General features: G+C 41.7%; 2 protein-coding genes across 2 annotated transcripts in view; both read left to right on the top strand.

Moving 5' to 3' along the window:
* The first annotated feature begins 734 nt into the window (after window positions 1-734).
* On the top strand, window positions 735-5,965 carry ccdc169 (coiled-coil domain containing 169). The gene is made up of 8 exons (XM_070844183.1): window positions 735-811; window positions 896-978; window positions 1,181-1,291; window positions 1,444-1,484; window positions 2,809-2,907; window positions 3,454-3,507; window positions 3,996-4,072; window positions 5,545-5,965. The coding sequence occupies exons 1-8, from the start codon at window positions 735-737 to the stop codon at window positions 5,726-5,728; spliced, it is 726 nt and encodes a 241-aa protein (XP_070700284.1). The 3' UTR covers window positions 5,729-5,965.
* Window positions 5,966-10,716: 4,751 nt separating this feature from the next.
* The window catches only part of LOC139212883 (serine/threonine-protein kinase DCLK1-like), a 44,590-nt gene continuing 37,109 nt past the window's right edge, over window positions 10,717-18,197 (top strand). The window contains exons 1-2 of the mRNA XM_070843444.1: window positions 10,717-11,077; window positions 11,834-12,183. Coding sequence (XP_070699545.1) covers window positions 10,717-11,077; window positions 11,834-12,183 — 711 coding nt within the window. The remainder of the gene's footprint in view (window positions 11,078-11,833; window positions 12,184-18,197) is intronic.

Genomic DNA, 18,197 nt, shown 5'->3' with positions numbered 1-18,197 from the left:
TACAAAATTATTTATATCTCTCTTTGTCAAGGTTCGCTCTATTATTTTATGTTACACGATTGTAAACTTTAAGACAAATTATTTTTGTGAGAGTGTTTTAGGCATGTCATATATTTATATGTATACATTTTGTGTGTTTAGTATACGAAGAAACATTCAGTATCAGTAAACAGCAGATTTATAGATTGATCGACTGTATATTGAGATCTGTAGGTGATGAAAGTGCCCATAACAATGTGAAGAAAAATACAAATGTGGTACATAAAAATGTCAAGTGTTAATTTTACTGGAGATGAATTGTTATATGGGGTGTTTCTTGAAAGGCATTTTTATAGAAGGACTATATGTATAGGTAGATAGATGGATAGATAGATATAAATATATAGATAGATAGGTAGATATAAAATTATAAATAGATGCTAAATCAACTGCTATTTACCGGCAATTAATGTTAGAGGAGGATATATGAAATGGCTGTTAGCATGCGGAAAAGAAGTGACTGTATGTGAACAGTGTTCACATACAGTCACCCGTAAATTACCCGTAAGTGTTCACTGAACACTTACGGGTAATTTACTCCTCTAATAAAGAGGAGGAGGTTTTATTTTATTTTCACACCTGCCGCCAAACTGTGTGTTTACATCCGGGTCCGCATGAGAAACCCGGATGCAGCGGTCTCCATGGAAACTTAGGGGCACAAACTTCTGCTCAGCTGGTGTCAGTTTTTCAGAAACATGGCCGCAGATAGCGACTACAGCAAATACGATTTGGCTCGCCTGCGTGCAGAACTTGAGCAAGAGAGGGAAATGAAGTAAGTTGGAAGTTGAAGTTTATCACTTACAAAGTTATCAAGGAGTTTAAATGTTAAATAACACCGTCTGACTCTTGATTGCAGAGAAATGCTTGAAGAGTCAGTGTCTGATCTGCGGAGCACCATGTGTGAGCTGCAAGAAAGACTGCATAGTGTTGATGGAGAAGGTGAGTTCAAGCCTGTTTTAGAGTTTATCTTCAGTTATATATGCCCCTTTTACTCACTGTGGCAACCCAGGCACAAGGTTAGCTTAGCTTAGCTGCTATCATCTGGTTTGTATCAGCCCTTCAGTATTGTCTGTGAAGTGTCGTGGCCCAAATGTTACTACTGTTAGTGTGGCTGTTTCCTCTGTTTATCGTGATGTGGCAGAAAATGAGTGGAAGACGAGGTATGAGACACAGGTAGAGCTAAATGGACAGTTGGAAAGGCAGATGTCGCTCATACAGGAGAGACTGGAGGACCTTCGAGGAAACCCCATTGGTAAGTTCACAGCTTTAAAACAAGTCTCATACAAGTGATAAATACCAAAGTAAATGCAAGAAATGAAAACAAAATGCTCTGTGATATATTCACCATCTTAAGAAAGTTTGTATCTTAATTCATGCTCACACACGCTCTCCTGTTAATCACAGATCGACTGGCCTCCATCCGATCTTATGATGACATGCCAGTAGTGAGTGCACCCATATTCACGTTCTGCTTTGCTGTCTCTTGATCTGCTTCATCATAGTGGTGTTATTTAGTGAGTTTTTTCTTACCAGCAGAGAGAGCCAGAGACACAGAATGAGGAGAGAAGGCAGGCAGGACAGAGAGGATTGTAATGCCAGCTGCTCTCTATCCTCCCGTTGATGCAGGCTGAACAAACCAGAGTTTAATCACAGCACTGTAATCACGGGATTACAAACCATGGGAGAGTAATGCACACTAATTAGAATGCTTTAACACACACATACATACACATGACTGCACACCACATAGTGAAAGGTTGCACATTGCAGTCTGAATAAGTGTGTGTCTGCGGGCCTTAAGGGAGAACTAACAGATGCTCATTAGTATATCCAAGGAGTGACAGCAACATTGTGGACTGAGGATTTGCAGACTCTGTAGAGTGTGAGTGTGACAGTAAGGCAGACTGTGAGAAGAATATAGATTATTTTTAATTAGTGCTGTGGGTAAATATTTGGACCATACTGACAGAGCATGTCACAGCATCCACAGCCCCAAAGAAAGATGTTTTGACCATTTCTCTGATACAGTCTGTAGCATCAGTCCTACTGCGGCTAATGACTACTGGATCTTTACGGCTGAAAGAATATTTATTTCTGTCAGATACCACAACAATATCCTTTGATGTTAAGAAAAATGTCTGCAATGAGGATGCTTCATAGTAAATGATTTGGATGATTAAAACATACATGATATACTAATTAAATGAGCAAAAAGAATACACGCATTCACGTATTTGCCCACAATTAAATGCACACGTTCATGCAAATGTAACATCTAATTATTATAGACTAAAATAAGGCAATTGGCTGATCCACAAGCACTGGATTCATTCTTAAAAATTAGTGTGATGCATGTACACAGTTTACTGCACATGCATCTTTACTAAACATTGATTTCAGTGGGATTTATTAAAGCTGGCCATGTTTGCTTATTTTTGGGGCACAAGAAGACAAAAGAACCCCATATATATATATATATATATATGTACCAAGTCTCATTGCTCTGTGCTAGAAATCTCATGTGTCTTTACCATATCTCAGCTCTAATGTGTTTATTTGGTTATTGAATAATGCACAAGCCTAATCCATTTTGTGCTTATGTTTTCTACATTAGCTACTCTGTTATTATTTAAGCCTAGTAGATAGCAGTGTAATTCTAGTACAAATTGATTTATAATTAGACATCAGCGGCACAACACCTTTTATCTTTTATACTTTGCGGCCACCTGGTTATGAATCCTGCTGATTAATAGAAACGTTTTGCGGCAGGAAACACTGAGGCAGCGCCTGAAGCTCCTGACTGATGAGAAGTCTGACCTCCAGAGTCAGCTGATGGACTGTCATCTCAGAATTGAACAGGAGGGGAAGGTGCGGACCTCAGCTGTTCCATCTGACAGAGCAGAGTTAGAGGGATTTTGTGTTCAGTATCACTGTGTGTCACATTGTCTGCTGGTCTAGCTTTATTATCTCTCAGACAAGCAGCTTTGAATTTTTCCAAGTTATGAATATTTCAGCTACAAATTACCATCATTAGCAAAGGATTGAAAAAGATTTCTCTGATTTTGTTTTGCATTCTTTAGTTTTTAGCAATCACTGATGCAAAATTGGACCTTAACCTTTGTCCGGCTCTGCTGCGACTGGGCCACTGTGCTCTTAGTTTAGCGACTTGGTTCTTTGTTTATTGTTCTGCTCAACAAACAGCGAGATATTAGTTGAATGAAGGTTTAACACGCAGCATGTGCAGCCAGTAATCCATGCTCTAATCTGTTGCTCATTAACACTGAAGACCTCCTGAATTACACATAATAAATACTAAACCCATGAGCATGCAGATTATTACTGACACTTAGAGCAAGTGTGGTCCATGAATAGAAAAATGTGACAGTATGGCTGTTTGTTTCTTTCAAATATCAGGCATTTCATAAAACCAATGATGAGAGGCGGGCATATCTTTCAGAAATTGCAAAGGTAAGAATTCCCTTTCATCCATGTGAACAGTAGTGCTCATAACTACTTACTAGTTAAGCAAGTAGCTCTTCAAACCAAACCTATTGACTGCTAATCATTGAATCAATATGCCACACTGAAGTGCTACAAAAGGACAATACAGTGTAAAACAGATTGGTGTGCTCTGTAGCTCTTCGTCTGGTGCTGTTCTCCCTCATTATATAATAGGTGAATCTCTGTTCAACCGAAAAAAGTGAGTCAAGGACTTTCTGGCTTTTGCTGCAATAAAACTAGTTCCTGCAGGGCTGCAGTTACAAGGAAACTCAACCTTGTTTCTCTCTCCACATTTTTGAAAAAAAATCTCACCATTTAATGTAGCACATGGCAGCGTGTGACTGGCTCATGCCTGCTGCGAACACAGAAGCACATATCCAGTACATGTGTACACGGCTAAACACAATGTTTATGCATTTACTGTAATTGCTCATGAGTTGTGTCCAATGCCTCAGCTGTCCTCCACCCTTGAGGGCCAAAGAAGACATTACTCCAACCAGCCACAGAGGGCACCAGAGAGCATACAGAGGAGGTCAGTGAGGCTCAAAACTTGTAAGTGATGAACACAATGGTGTGAACAACTGTGCAATAACTAAACTGTGGCCTCAAAAATCACTGTAGAGTTAAATTAATTAAAAAATACAACATCAAAAGCTTCACATAGGTAGCACCTGTTTGACTGTCTGAATGTCTTTATTGGACACCATCTGTGTTATGTTCACTTTTTTATTTGATTTATTATACACAACATAAATGCTGCCACTTGATGTATCTTACCTAAGTTAGCAGAGAGCTCATTTTCATCTGCGGCCCATCAGCAGATCATAATGGCATACAGGACTATAAGAAGATACAGGACACAAATTGGCACGCGCACAAAATTCCATCACTTGTACAAGATAACATGAAACATTTAACCAGAAACAGCAGTTGTATCGCATGGTTCAAAGTCACCAGATTCCACTGAGAAAATGAGTAATTTTTACGCAGGAGTTGCTGATCTACCACTGTTTTCATCAGTTTTTAGCGCAGCAAATTCCGTTGCACTACTCGGTGCAATGACAATAAAGCTTTCTGATTCTGATTCTGAGTTAGCTTTTTGTGTTATTGTGTGTCTTAAAGGGTTACTTTGGATCCAACACTATTTGTGTAACACACAATAATAGAAATAAGCTAGCCCATTGAGGCTGCTGTAGAGCCATTGTGTGAGGTAAAATTACTGTTTTTTTCAGCCAAGTCTGGTGAGCTTGAATAGTGCGATACAACGGCTGTTTCTGCTTAGACAAAAAAGATTTTACAGGTCCATCACTATAGGGATCATTTCAATAAAGTTATCAGACACTTATAATAACAATTTTAGCCTGTCAGTGGCAAAAACAAGCACTTTTAGTGGACATTCTTTTACATTGCAGCCATTATAGCCCATTTTCAGCAGTCGGTAGGGGAGATCTATTGGACGAATTCCAAAGGTTTTTGTACATATAGTTTGGAGCCAGGACATGATAAAACAAATGGAGTTATTATTTAATGCACTTAACTGCATTCAGTTCGGTCATTTCAAGCAACAAAAAGGAACAATTGTTTTGGAAAATGTCCAAGGGTGCCCTCAGAATGAAAGGAGACACAGTCACATAACAGCAGAGGAACCAAATATTTAACATTTTATGCACAAGTCACACTAACATCAGTTTATAGACCTCCTTCACTCTTTGACTACATTTAGTTTGTGACATACTGTGAGTAAATATCATCTTAGAGCTACAGTGTAAAGCAATTTGCTTTGGCATCACATTTAATTTTGTGAGCTAATATTATAATCATGCTGGACAAATGAACGCAGAATTAATTAATGAATAAATTCTGAGGTCTGCTGTATCTTCTTACATTATTACATTACATTATTGTGGCAGGATTTGAAATGAGATATTCTGTGTTATTTCAGAAGCACATTTGATAGAAAACATTGTGTATCTGCTAAATTAACTAAATTTTCTGATTGCGTAGAGGGAAGCAGGCCAGCAGGAAGGCAGAGGCTGATTCTAAGAAAGGAAAAGAGAGAGAAGAACATGGAGGAGGAGTGAAAAGAGGAGGTGGTGGTGGAGCAACAGCAGAGAGAAGAGAAGAGACGAAATCCCAAAGGGGAAGCAGGTTACCCACCATAAAGTACTACCCGAAACACAATCCCTAACACAAAACCTTGTGTTATAGCCCTTTTTCAAAAATAGATAATGTTCCCCTCTGGGTATACTGAAATAATTGGAAAATTGCCATATACTATATTTTCATTGGATGAACATACTTATATGCCCTTCAGCTGCCTGTGTAAGTTATCTACCCATGTGCCACAGTCAGTATTGTAATTCATTTTTTAACTTACAATTGACGGGAAAGTATTCCACTGATCTTATGGTATAAAATATTACATATATAATGAAGACTGGCATTATTATTTCCTTACAAGTGTCTTTGTTTGAATGGAAAGGAGAAATGTTGAAGAGATATTACAGGCTTTGGGAGGTCATTCTCTAGTGTGCCAGGAGCCTGCTGAGTCTGACATTTCTGGTGTCATTGTAATTTAGTTTTTTCAAAGCGCCTCCTACGACTTGCGTTACGTAAGCAGCACCACGTTCATCACTCTCTCTGTTTGTGGTTCGTCCACAGAGCAACCAGTCACCCCCATCCCACCCACTGACCGCCTTTATTAACGTAGGTGTAAGAAATCTGTATCCATATGAGATGCAGTAGTGAATAGGAAAGCTGCCAGAAGCTGTTTCACTTTGTGTTTGTGAAGAAGTGTGGAGGATGGGTTCTGTTCTCGTCAGCCTCAAAAGACTGAATTGAAACAATATCTCATAAAATAGGACATGGTGTTATCACATGAATTCATCATTGTGTCTCGTCCCTTTAGCTTCATCTTCCTTGTTCACTGATTGGTCTGTACGTACGATGATGTCATATTAATTAGTTCATGGATTGTGACCTAAAATTGGGTTATGAGAGAAACGGGCCTTAATTCATAAAGGGGAATTATGCATTAGCTATTGTATGACTTTATCTCCCAGACTGGCATGGCAGAGTGCTGCAGTGACAAGGGAACTGGCCTTCAGTTAGAAGGGCAAAGATCAAGCCCTGGTGTCAAAAAGCATCAGACCAGCTGAGCTGTCCTTTAGGATGACACTGAATGCTCCACCACCTTCAGCTTGCGTGAGGAAAATTTCATATTTTTAGCAACATGTATGGGTTTGAAAGTACCTGATATTAGTAGTCCACCCAAAAACTACTATTGACAGAGATCTCACAGAGTCAGTCACTAAATTATTGGTCCATTAATTCTATAAACCAACTCCAGAAACCATCCCCCGATGACACCATTAATCCAAACCCTAATGCTGTAACTTACAGCTACAGGACACATTTGTTTGTGTTTGCTGGTATTGACTTTACTGTCTAAAATCATTGGTACAGCACAGTGTGAATCCTGTGTTAGGGTTTATTTTCCATTTACAGGTCCACTCATATTTCTGATTTGGCTTGCTGACTTGGTGTACAATCCTAAATGTGCTGCAGTGACAGGTTGTTTGTCTTAGATTAATGACTTAATTTAAAGATAGCCAGTTCATGTTGCCTTTATAAAAGAGTGAGCACATTTACAGCGCCCCTCTCTCTCCCTCTCTCCTCCCTTTCCTTTCTTTTTCTCTTTGTTTCACGCACAAGCTCATTTTAGTACAACTCACTGCATCCTGCCCATAAAACAATACAGAACAAAGAGTAACCACTGAGATGTCTTCGACTGACGGTGACAAATCACCACAGTATTTGCCAAAACACCATTGATCACACAACTGCTATCTGCCCATGTTAACTCAGCGAGCTCCACAAAGTGCACACATACATAAACATAAACTAAACATAGATTGAGTTAGACTCTACCTTAAAACCTGCAACATCTGTCAGTAACACACTTTCACGGCCGTCCCTATTTTCACACACCATACTGTGTGTGTGAAGTTGTGAAGAAATTATTGTAGCATAAAGATGCCGTGGAAAGAGTATTTTTATGCAGTAGCATCTGTCAGCAGTCTGAGTGGGTGGGTTTTCAAATTCTTCTCCTGGGCTGTGAAATTAAGACAGATTTAATTCTAAGAATTGTTCCAGATGGGATTCGCCACAATATCAATCACCAGTCCGAGCTATGCGCATCTTAATGATCACTTCTCAGAACAGCGCTAGTAGAGATGTGCTACATTTTGCTTTTACTTGTGTTTTTTGGTGCCTTTGAAGCAATTATTAGAATAAAAAACTGGCAGTAATGAGTCACTGCGAGAAAGTCCTTATTTATGAGGGATAGCAGTTCATAAAACTGTCTTACCCATATCAAATGTGCTTTATATAGTTTAACTTACAAGTGAAATGAAATGTGCCTGCAAAGATAACATTAGTCACCTCTCTATAAACAAGTTGATTGAATCTCAGGAAATTGCCTTGTCATGCTCCATGACCTCTATGAAGAATGGTGCCCATTTGATTACTTGCATAGCTGCAATATTCCCAAGCTTATATCGCTCTGATTATATTTTGGTTGGTAATTGGTTAGCTGCAATGGTGATACAAATGTGGATGTGTTATATTGTGAATGCTTGATTATTTTGAAAGATGCCATAATTTCAAAGCATATCTCATCCAGAGATGCACTAAAGACAGAATCTGCTTTAATCTCTGAAATAGTACAAATTGATTTATCCAGAGCAATGCTAAAATCTATTTATGTTTAATACAGGTGAACTCTGACATATATCAGATTTTACTTGCAAATTGTTTAGAGTGGAAATTAGACCACGACTCTGCTTTTCAGTCCTTCAAGTGTCCTCCATCACTTTTGTGCTTAAGACACATTCCCCCCACGTGTGCCCTGTTTCCCAAAGATTAATTTAGACAGGAACACCTTGTCAACCTTCAGTTTGTGACGCACACTGGGCCCTTGTGTGTGTGTGTCTCCCCCAAAATAGAAAATCTGGGAAGAAATGTTTCCTGTCTCTGTCTCTGTCACATATTGTGATGCATTCATGTGCATACAGTCAAACAAGCAGCACGGAAGCAGTCATAAAAGATGCACTCAACATGCTGTATCTGACCAAATGTCTGATACATTCATGTAATTTCAACATGTTAAACAATGTATTCAACCTGTTGAACTACTGTAAATACAATGAAAGAAAAACTGTATTTTGAGAGACTGTTGCTGCAACTTTCACCATCACGAGCGCAGACTAATGCTGCACACACAGCTCACTGGGGAGTGGTGATGGAGCGGAATTGGGTGGTCTCTGGAGGCCAGGATGTAGGTCAGTGGTCTTCATCTCTTCCATATTTCCTGCCGTCACACAAAAACAAACTTCGGAGCTCATAGGAACAAACAAGCTCACGACAATGAGGCAGCAGCATCCTCTCCAGATCTCTCCCTTCACGTTGCTTTATGAAGCTCTGTGTACGTCAGCATAGTATGTTAAGATCCTTTAGTCCCAATGTAATCCCAATTCAATGTTATCAAGAATAAGTGGAATTGGGTAAAAAAAAAAACCCACATTTGGATCACTGTGAAAGCTGCTCTACATAGTTTGCATCTTATGGTTAAGGTTTTAGCTTCCCAGAGACTCCAAGTGTATACACTGCAAGTGTGTTACATAATATTTCACATGCAAATACTCTTGTGGGTTAAACTGCTGCTCTGTGCTTATAGTGTGAAGGTTTTAGTGAGATGGGATTAGCCCTTACATACCAATATAGGCTATAGTTTGTATTGCTTGTTTTGGTAAAAAATGTATTCACATTCACAAGCCTGTAAGTATAGTATGATTATGAAATGACAATGAGATTAATACACAGATCAATTAAGGTATGACTGATGACTCGGGTAGCTGCAATGACCAGAGACTTCACAGAAATTAATTTTTTGTCATTTAAAGGTTTGAAAAGATGTTTTTTGCTTCTCGAAACTGACCATCAAAGTGGCTATAAAGGAAAAAGACATTTCCATATCAGACAGTGATCGACCCCCCCCCCCCCCCCCCCCGAAGCCCACAGTGGACGCGTGTCTCCGGGGCTGGGGGGGCGCACAGGACCAGCAGCACCCCCAGCACGGGTGGGAAGCGTGGTTTTGCATCTTAATAAGGGGTGGGGGCGCTGAATGAAAATCACGACAGAGTGACGTGGAGGAGGAGAGAGAGGAGGTGGATGAAAAGAGAATGGGAGGGGAAGCAGCTGCTACCTACTTCATTTCCAGTCCAGCCTCTCTTTTCTTTCTCAACACACACACACACACACTTACACACACACACATACACATACATACTGGTGCTTGGTGGTGGATCACATCAACCGGACAACAAAGGGACGCACAGGGTGGGCTCACTGCGGCCAGGACAGGATCACAGCATCCAGAGTCAGCGGCAAGCTCTCTGAACTCTTTTTCCACATCTACTGGGAAATCAAGCATCAGTCAGACTGGAGGTGACCGTCACAGAAGCGTTAATTGCTCGCGTGGGTAAGCACGTCAGTGTGCGCACTAATTACTGATAAAAAGAAAAGTGATTGATTCTCTAACCTGCCTTGTGCCATTGTCTTAAAACACTTATTATTCCGTCATGATTCACGCTTCTTAATCTCATGACAAAAAAAAGTGACATATATGTTTCATATTATGTTTGGGGTTGGTGTGTGTGTTTCATGTGTTGTGTTTTACTCCAAATGAAGGCTGCTGTGCGATCGGCTGCTGCGTGGCGCGTCTGAATATTTCTAAAGAGGAAAATTAATAGGCTATTATGGATTCGTGACTGTCGCTCTCTCTCCATCCATCTGCGCTTCAGAGCTACTGGGGTGCACTCTGACTGACACCGTCGGTCGTCATGAAGCATGCTGTCCACCGCTCGGCTTAACAGCACTTAATCTGTCATTAGGGAGTTATTTTGAGACAGCGCACCAGCCACGGACACCGGCTGGCTTCCTGCTCAGCCGATCAAACCTCTCCTCGTTTGCGTTCTTGCGTCCTCTGCGCCTCCTGCGTTTTATTTGGTTTTACTTGAAAACTTTTCACCGCAGCCCCGTCCTCCCGTTTGTTTGTTTGTTTGTTTGTTTGCCCTCTCAGACAGTACAGCCGTACTTGTGAGCCTCGACAGCGAGATGGAGATGGAGCATTTCGACGAGCGCGACAAGGGTCAGAGAAACAGCAGGTCCAGCGCGAAGATGAACGGGGTGCCGAGTCCCACGCACAGCGCCCACTGCAGCCTGTACCGGACCCGGACCCTGAAGACCCTGACCGCGGAGAAGAAAGCCAAGAAAGTCCGCTTCTACCGCAACGGGGACCGCTACTTCAATGGGATAGTGTACGCCATCTCCACAGACAGGTTCCGGACCTTTGACGCCCTGCTGGCGGACCTGACCCGCTCCCTGTCCGACAACGTCAACCTGCCCCAGGGCGTCCGAACCATCTACACCCTGGACGGGTCCAGGAAGATCACCAACATTGACCATCTGGTAGAAGGTGAGTGCTCAGCATTACAGCACACTTGGAGATCTACACCATAACTTGCAAGTTTACTTGACATGTGACATTTGCAGGACTCTTAATATTAATGTAATGTAAAATCTATAGTTCTGTTTGACTCTTCTCTCTCTCAAGAACAAACACTGCCTGATCTGTCAGCTGCCATGTTACATGATCTTTCCCCACTCACTTGTTATATTAATAAAAATAAGGAGCTACGACTATGGAAAATTGTGAAAAGTGAGCAGTCCCAGCATGCTTATTTGAAATCAGGCTCAACAAGGTATTTTTATTGGCACTGCTCTATAAAAATGTCTAACCCATTTAAGCACAGTGTAGATTATTATTATGAACATTATATGTTTGATGGCCATATGGTGATACAGACATATGTTTCAGCCCAGATTAGCTCTCTCTTGATCTGTTTTACTCTCTTAAGAAGACACATGGGGAGAGCTGTAAGTTGCTGACATCATCTTTGGTTTATACGGGATATAAAAAAAAAAAGATATATTGAAAGTAGGAAGTAAAGCAAGCTGCAAATTATACCATATCAGCATATATACTTAACCAAGCAGCAGGCAGCATAATTCAGAAATAAATAGATTAAGAGCTGTTGTGAAGAACAAAGTAGCCTATGCTATATCTGCTGACATTCAGTAGAGATTCTCGTCTTCTTTGTTAATTCTAACGCTTGTCTCCTTTCTTCCAAGTAATGCCTCCTCGCTTTCCCCTCCTCCTCCACCCTGACAGGTGACAACTATGTGTGCAGCTCCATTGAGGCTTACAAAAAGTTGGATTACACAAAAAACGTCAACCCCAACTGGTCGGTGAACGTCAAGGCCTCAGCAGCGTCCTCCCGTGGGCCTCCTTCCCTGGGCAGCGCCAATGCCGGTGCCCCAGAGAGCCGCGAAATCAAGGACTTCATACGTCCAAAACTTGTGACGGTCGTGCGGAGCGGAGTGAAGCCCCGCAAAGCCGTGAGGATCCTGCTCAACAAGAAAACCGCCCATTCCTACGAGCAAGTCCTGACTGACATCACGGATGCCATCAAACTGGACTCTGGGGTGGTGAAGAAGATCTACACGCTGGAGGGCAAACTGGTGAGATGTCTTTGCAGAAGATAAGCAGCCCATTTTATGAGCATTGCTTTTTTGTGATATCGTTGACTTTGGTTTTATTATGGCTGGCATTGCTGATTGTTAGCATTCAAGGTAGCAATGTCTTTAAATGTTCCTAAAGCTTCCACACTGAATACAGTCAGTGGGATCTGATGTTTGGTTGCAAGTGTCACACACGATTAGTGGTTCCATTGAGAGAAATAGACCAGACACTGAGATAAGAGACGTTTTTGCTATTGCTGTTTTGGGCACGATTTTATGTCCAATGGGAACATTCAGCCATTCTTACGTAATCAAGGTGGTGGTTTTGCATTGGTGTTGTTTGTAGAGGAGAATGAAAGATCAACAGGCTGATAGAAGCATCAAAATGGCTAAATATTTTATGGCCACACTCTCATTCGTCTTTAATGAGTCTTTTATGAATGAGGATCATCGGTGTCCCCGTTCACAGCCAGAGCTGTGGCGAGAGAGACTGACACAGAGACAGAGAGAGGTCAAGAGAAGGTGAAGATGAAAGAAATCTATGAATGGAGCCTGGGTTCTCACCCACGCTGTAGAGATGTGTGTCAGAGCCTTGCCTCCGAACACAGAAATAAATCACGAGTCACGGCCCCCTCGATGGTTCACCCACCTACTCAGCTCCCTTTCTCAGCTGTGGAGGGAGACACTATAAAAGGATGCGCTTCAAAACAGTACTGTACACTCACGTATGCATGCATGGACCCGTGCACATATTCTCCACTACCGTACTAAAGTGAAATGGAAGCAGTTCTGGCCTGCACTGCAGTTGAACGAGGTCAAACACACTTTGTCTGCGCTGCCACATGTTCATGTTTGTGTGTATTCATCAAAGAGAGGAAGACAGCGTCCCTGCCAGCATGCCAGGGTTGCGGGTTATGTTTGTGACACGCTTTAGCTCTCTGGTCTCCTCCTGTTTGTCTTCATGTCACCTCTCCATCTCTCTTGCCATTCCTCATCATCGTATCTGTGTCTCTTCCTGTCTGTCTGTCTGTCTGTCTGCCTGTCTGCTCCCCCCCCTCTCTCTGCCTCTCTCTTTGTCACATTGTAGCTCCAAGTTATTGAATGTGGTGACACAGAGCCACTTTTCCCCTGGCAGTGGCATCAGAATGACGCCGTTATTTTGAAACAGATTGTGTTTGACGTCATGGGCGTCCTGCTATTTTGTGTCGAACAGCCGTAATCATCTCCCAAACGACCAATTTTGTGACTCATTCCCGTGATTATGCCCTTTGCCCTCTGGGCTTTTTGGTCTTAATTTCCATTTGAGTACTCCCATTTATCCCGGTTCTAAATATTAATCTTCATGTGCCGGCACTGGCATGTCATCCTGTCTCTTGAAGCCCAGCGGCCTCTTTAATGATCCACTGTTAACCTAGTAGGAAGTCATTCCAGATTTCGTGATCTGACCTGCTGTTAGATCCCAGCACCAGCCAATAAAATCCCAGGATCAGGTTTTCCTTGAGAAACCTCCTGTTGGGGATTAAACTCGTGCTTTTGCACAATGCCCATTAAGTCTGTGGTCGCCATTCCTTGCGGTTATCTTGGAAATTATGCAATAAATGCAGTTCACCCCTCAGAGATTGGAAGAAAGACTGGTATGGTTATGCTATTTTTAGACACTGTATTGATTGGGCCTGTAGGCATGGCAACCTGCTCACAGCCAAATTGCCTGGTCTGGGCTGAGTGCAGATATCAGATTCTCGTTTTTATGTGTGATTGTGTATGCACATGTGTTTTCCGTGATTTCCATGTAGTAGTTGTTTTATTGAAAGACCAGAAAAGGGGAGAATGAGGGGTTCTAAAGCAAGATAGGAATTAACGTTGAAGAAACAGATTCAAAAGGAGTTAATGGACTGGATTGGAGCACGTTTGCATAGGACTGAGAGTGTCCACATGTGTTTCATGCATGAGTGGAATTCCTGGATCAGGCCCGAACAGCCTCGTGTTTCTGAATAGAAAGAAAGGGCTCAGAAAACTCTAGATAAGCTTGTGGCTAATTTAACCCCCTTATGAAATGTGGTTAATCCACGGCCATTACACAGAGAGAGAGAATCGGGCTTATACTGTGTAAGAGAAAATAAACCTCAGTAACAATAATGAACACGAACTCTGCCTAAATTAACACATGGATGAAAATACTATAACAATAGCATCTGGTTGAGTGAAGTGAACAATGTTACTGACTCTTGAATATACATTATTGAATGTCAGGAGTGTGCTAAAGGTAATTACCTGAGTGCGCAGCAGTATAAGGTTACTTTAAGGGTTGAGTGGGTGTGTGTGTATTACTGTGTGTGTCCAGGTGCATGCATGTGTACGTACATGTTTTTGTGTGTGTGGGCTGCCGCTGTCAGCTGAGTTGTGTCAGTCATTGAGCCCACAGCAGAAGTAGGTTTCTGGGCCTGATTGCCAGTAATGTTGAGTCCCAGCAGAGCTGCAGAGCCTAGAGAGAGAGAGAGAGAGAGAGCATCTGAGAACCAGAGCTCAGGCTGCTGCCTTCATTAACCCCTGTAATGAGGCCAGTGACAGTGGGGCAGGGTGTATATGTATCAACCCCCCCCCACAGCCCTAATCCTCTTCTTTCTCTTTGTCTTCGGTCATTGTCAAGGATTGCAACAGTCTACAAGGTTGTTTTTTTTTAACATAATTACTTAAATTGATTCAAAACTTTTTCTCAGAAGTTCATTTCAGTTGAAAATACTGAGGCTAAAGTGTGCTGAGATGAATAATGTATTATGTTTTTGGAGTCTGAAGTTGAAGAGTTCAACTGAGAGTCTCCAGTCAGTCCTCTTATTATGCCTCTACATTTATGTGTATATATCTGCGTTTGCTTTGAGCAGCCCATTTCTGCCAAACCCTTTTTTTTATTTCATAAAGGGACCAAAACGGCTCAAAAGTTAAATGTTTTTTCAAACACAAGCAGCCGTTAAAAAAACAGAATATAACTGAGGTTCAACACCCATCTCTAGTGAATGCACCTGCATGTTTGCAATGAAATTATGTTTGCTATGTTTGTTTTTCAATGTTATCACTGTGGCAGCGTTCTGGGAGAGCAGATAATAATGAGATGGGGATAGAGAGGAGACGACATATGACAGGCTGTGAACAAGCCTCGGTGTGCATCTGATCTGTCCCATATACCCTGCCCGCTTTGCCCACTGGGAGTTTACTCCACTGCGATCGTTTTGGATATCGTATTTCTGTCTGTAATACGAGCGACTGAGTGAGATAGAATATCAAGTTCCTCCCCCACTGCGATATTGATTCTCTCACTGTCTCGGGTCTCACTGTATCTGATAGGTGGTATTTTTAGCTCCATCCCTCTTCTTTTGGGATACTACATGTTTCTCGTCAAGCTCTTCACCTTGGCCAGTCTCTATGATGATTTGATCCAGTTGCCTAGGAACTGCCTGACCTGCTGTGATGTCATTCAGTAGCACGGCGGGATGGTGTAGCTGGATTGGTCTGATCAAGAAGATAGACGACCAGTAAGTGGCTTAGGACACGGACATGGCTGGCCTATTAATACATCTAAGCTCTGTTTACACACACAGACACAGGCACAGACACACACACACACACACACACACACACTATGTTGGACCCCAACTGCCAGCCTTGAGCCTCGCAAGACTCACGCATACTTAGGCACGCATTGTGAGACACTCTTTTTAATGGACTCATCTAGATTTCTATTCATGCATCACTTGCCATTAACTGCAGGCAATTATCAACCAGTGCATGAAGTGATGCCACTTAGTCATCTCCAAGGCTGGCTGTGTTCTGTTTTTGAGTTTGTCATTAATGAGCTCTTTTAGTATGTATCTCAATGGGTGAAGCAGGGGCAAGAGGTACGATTCCCACATTGACCATCCATGCTAAAAATACAGAGCTTACACAGACCGCTTCACCCAAATGGCAAAAGAGCTATGCAGAAGTTTGGTTATACTTGCCCAGCTTTTGTTTAAAAATTACATATATATGGGTTTTCTACCAATTTAGTATTGCGCTTCCATAAAGCCAAGGGACTCACAAGAGACAACTTAAAAAAGGTAAAAATCAAAGCGTCATTTTAGTTTTACAGTTGTTATCTTTATGTTTAGTGTTATAGTTGCTTTTCTTGCCGTGGATGCCCCTTTACCCTTTTATCTGTGGTTTTTGTAGATTTTGTAGGTCCAAAAAAACTGGACCCTACAATATCTAAATTCAGAATCAGAATCAGCTTTATTTGCCAAGTATGTTTGTGAACACATAGGATGTGGATGTATGCAATATAGACAGTATGTATTTAGATTTGTATTTGACAGTAACAGTATGCTAAACAAAAACTGTGTTCACCTCCCCAGAGGGTGAACCTGCTAACGTGGCATAACCTATTGACATTTTTGGCCTTTTGTGAAATAGGCCAGAAACTATTGGATGAACTTTTTAGTCTTTGATTTATGACCAGATATGACAGTAACCATGAGCTTCTCTGTACTGGTGTGTTTGGTGCTAATTAACAAATGTTAGCATGCTAACACTGATGCTAACTAAGATATTGAACATGGTAGATATTATACCTACTAAACATCTGCATGTTAGCATCGTCATTGTTTGCCTGTTAGAATGTTGATGTTAGCATTTAGCCCCAAGCACCACTCTGCCCAAGTAAAGCCTCACAAAGTGGCTAACTTGTTATTGTTGTTGTTTGCACATGAACTATGTTGAAAAGAGTTTTTTTGGACTGAAAATTGTGCAGATGAATTTACCTTTCTGGAGCCGCTTGTTGTCTCATGCTCTTTTGAAAACTCACATGCTATGGTGCTTATTGCCATCAGGTACATTGCTACTGTGGCAACATTCCCAATTGTAAACAAGTTACATCAGAGTTCATGTCCTTTTCTGTGAAGATTCTTATTTTTTTGCATCTCTCGTTCTCTCCTCATGTAAATAACACTCTGGCACACTGTGGACTGTTTTCACACCTATTTAATGGCACATGTTTAGTAGAAGTTATATGTCGCCGAAGACTGTGGATGCACGATTTGTTCCCTATCTGCAGTGCAGCTCTCATTTTTCAAGCCGCATTGTTGGCCTGCTCTTCTCCTTGTTGGCAAGGGTGAAGAGCATTTAGTATCCTTTTTATCTTCCTCTTCTTGTTTCTCTGCAGCCTCCTTCTTCTGTCTCCATCCATGTCTCCCATTTTCTTGTGTTTTCATTTCCTCTCCACCCATCACTGTTTCTGCTTCTCTGTCTATCTGCATTCTTCTTTCACCTCTTGTATAATGTTAAGTTTCTCCTCCTTTTGACAAATTAGCTGTCTTCACGTGATTTCCTTTCTCCCACCTTCCGTTACTTTTTTCTTTTTTTCAGTTTTTGTGTCTCTTGCTGTTAACATGCAAATGTTTTTACGGCTGTTTAGTCCTCGTTTAATTAGCACACTAGTCATGCACCTCCAAATCCAAGAGCTGCAACATATGGCATCGCTCCCTCTCCCCCACTCCCTGTCAGTCCCGCTCTCCTCCCTCTTCCCCTCTCTCTGCCTCTCTCTTTGTATCCCTCTGCCACGCCACCTCACCTTCATTTTTCATTTCCTTTTTTTTCAGTTTTTCTCACTTTTCCCCTAGTTTTGTTCTCACCCTGTCTCCTTTCTCCTCTTTGGCCTGCCTCCAGCTCTGCAGGGACTGTAGAGAGGGTGCCACAGCGACGTCACTTAAAAACATTGCGTATTATGAAGCGCAGGGATTATCTTTTGCTCATATACGCATTTATCTGTTTTTAATCATTATTTGATGGACTGTATGTTGATAATAATCACTTTTTATTCTGCATAGGCGGATCGTGGGAAGCAAAGTCCATCTGCTCCTGCCGATGTGCTGAGTCACAGCTACTCAGCACAGCGTCGTCTGTGTGTGTGTGGGGAGAGTGTGTGAATGTGTGTCATGCACCTAGTATACAGTGTATTTGCAGCAAATGACATTGACGATAAATGG

The sequence above is a fragment of the Pempheris klunzingeri genome, chromosome 14 (genome assembly GCF_042242105.1).
Source record: "Pempheris klunzingeri isolate RE-2024b chromosome 14, fPemKlu1.hap1, whole genome shotgun sequence".
NCBI classification, from domain to species: domain Eukaryota; kingdom Metazoa; phylum Chordata; class Actinopteri; order Acropomatiformes; family Pempheridae; genus Pempheris; species Pempheris klunzingeri.
This window is presented reverse-complemented; position numbering and strand designations above follow the sequence as displayed.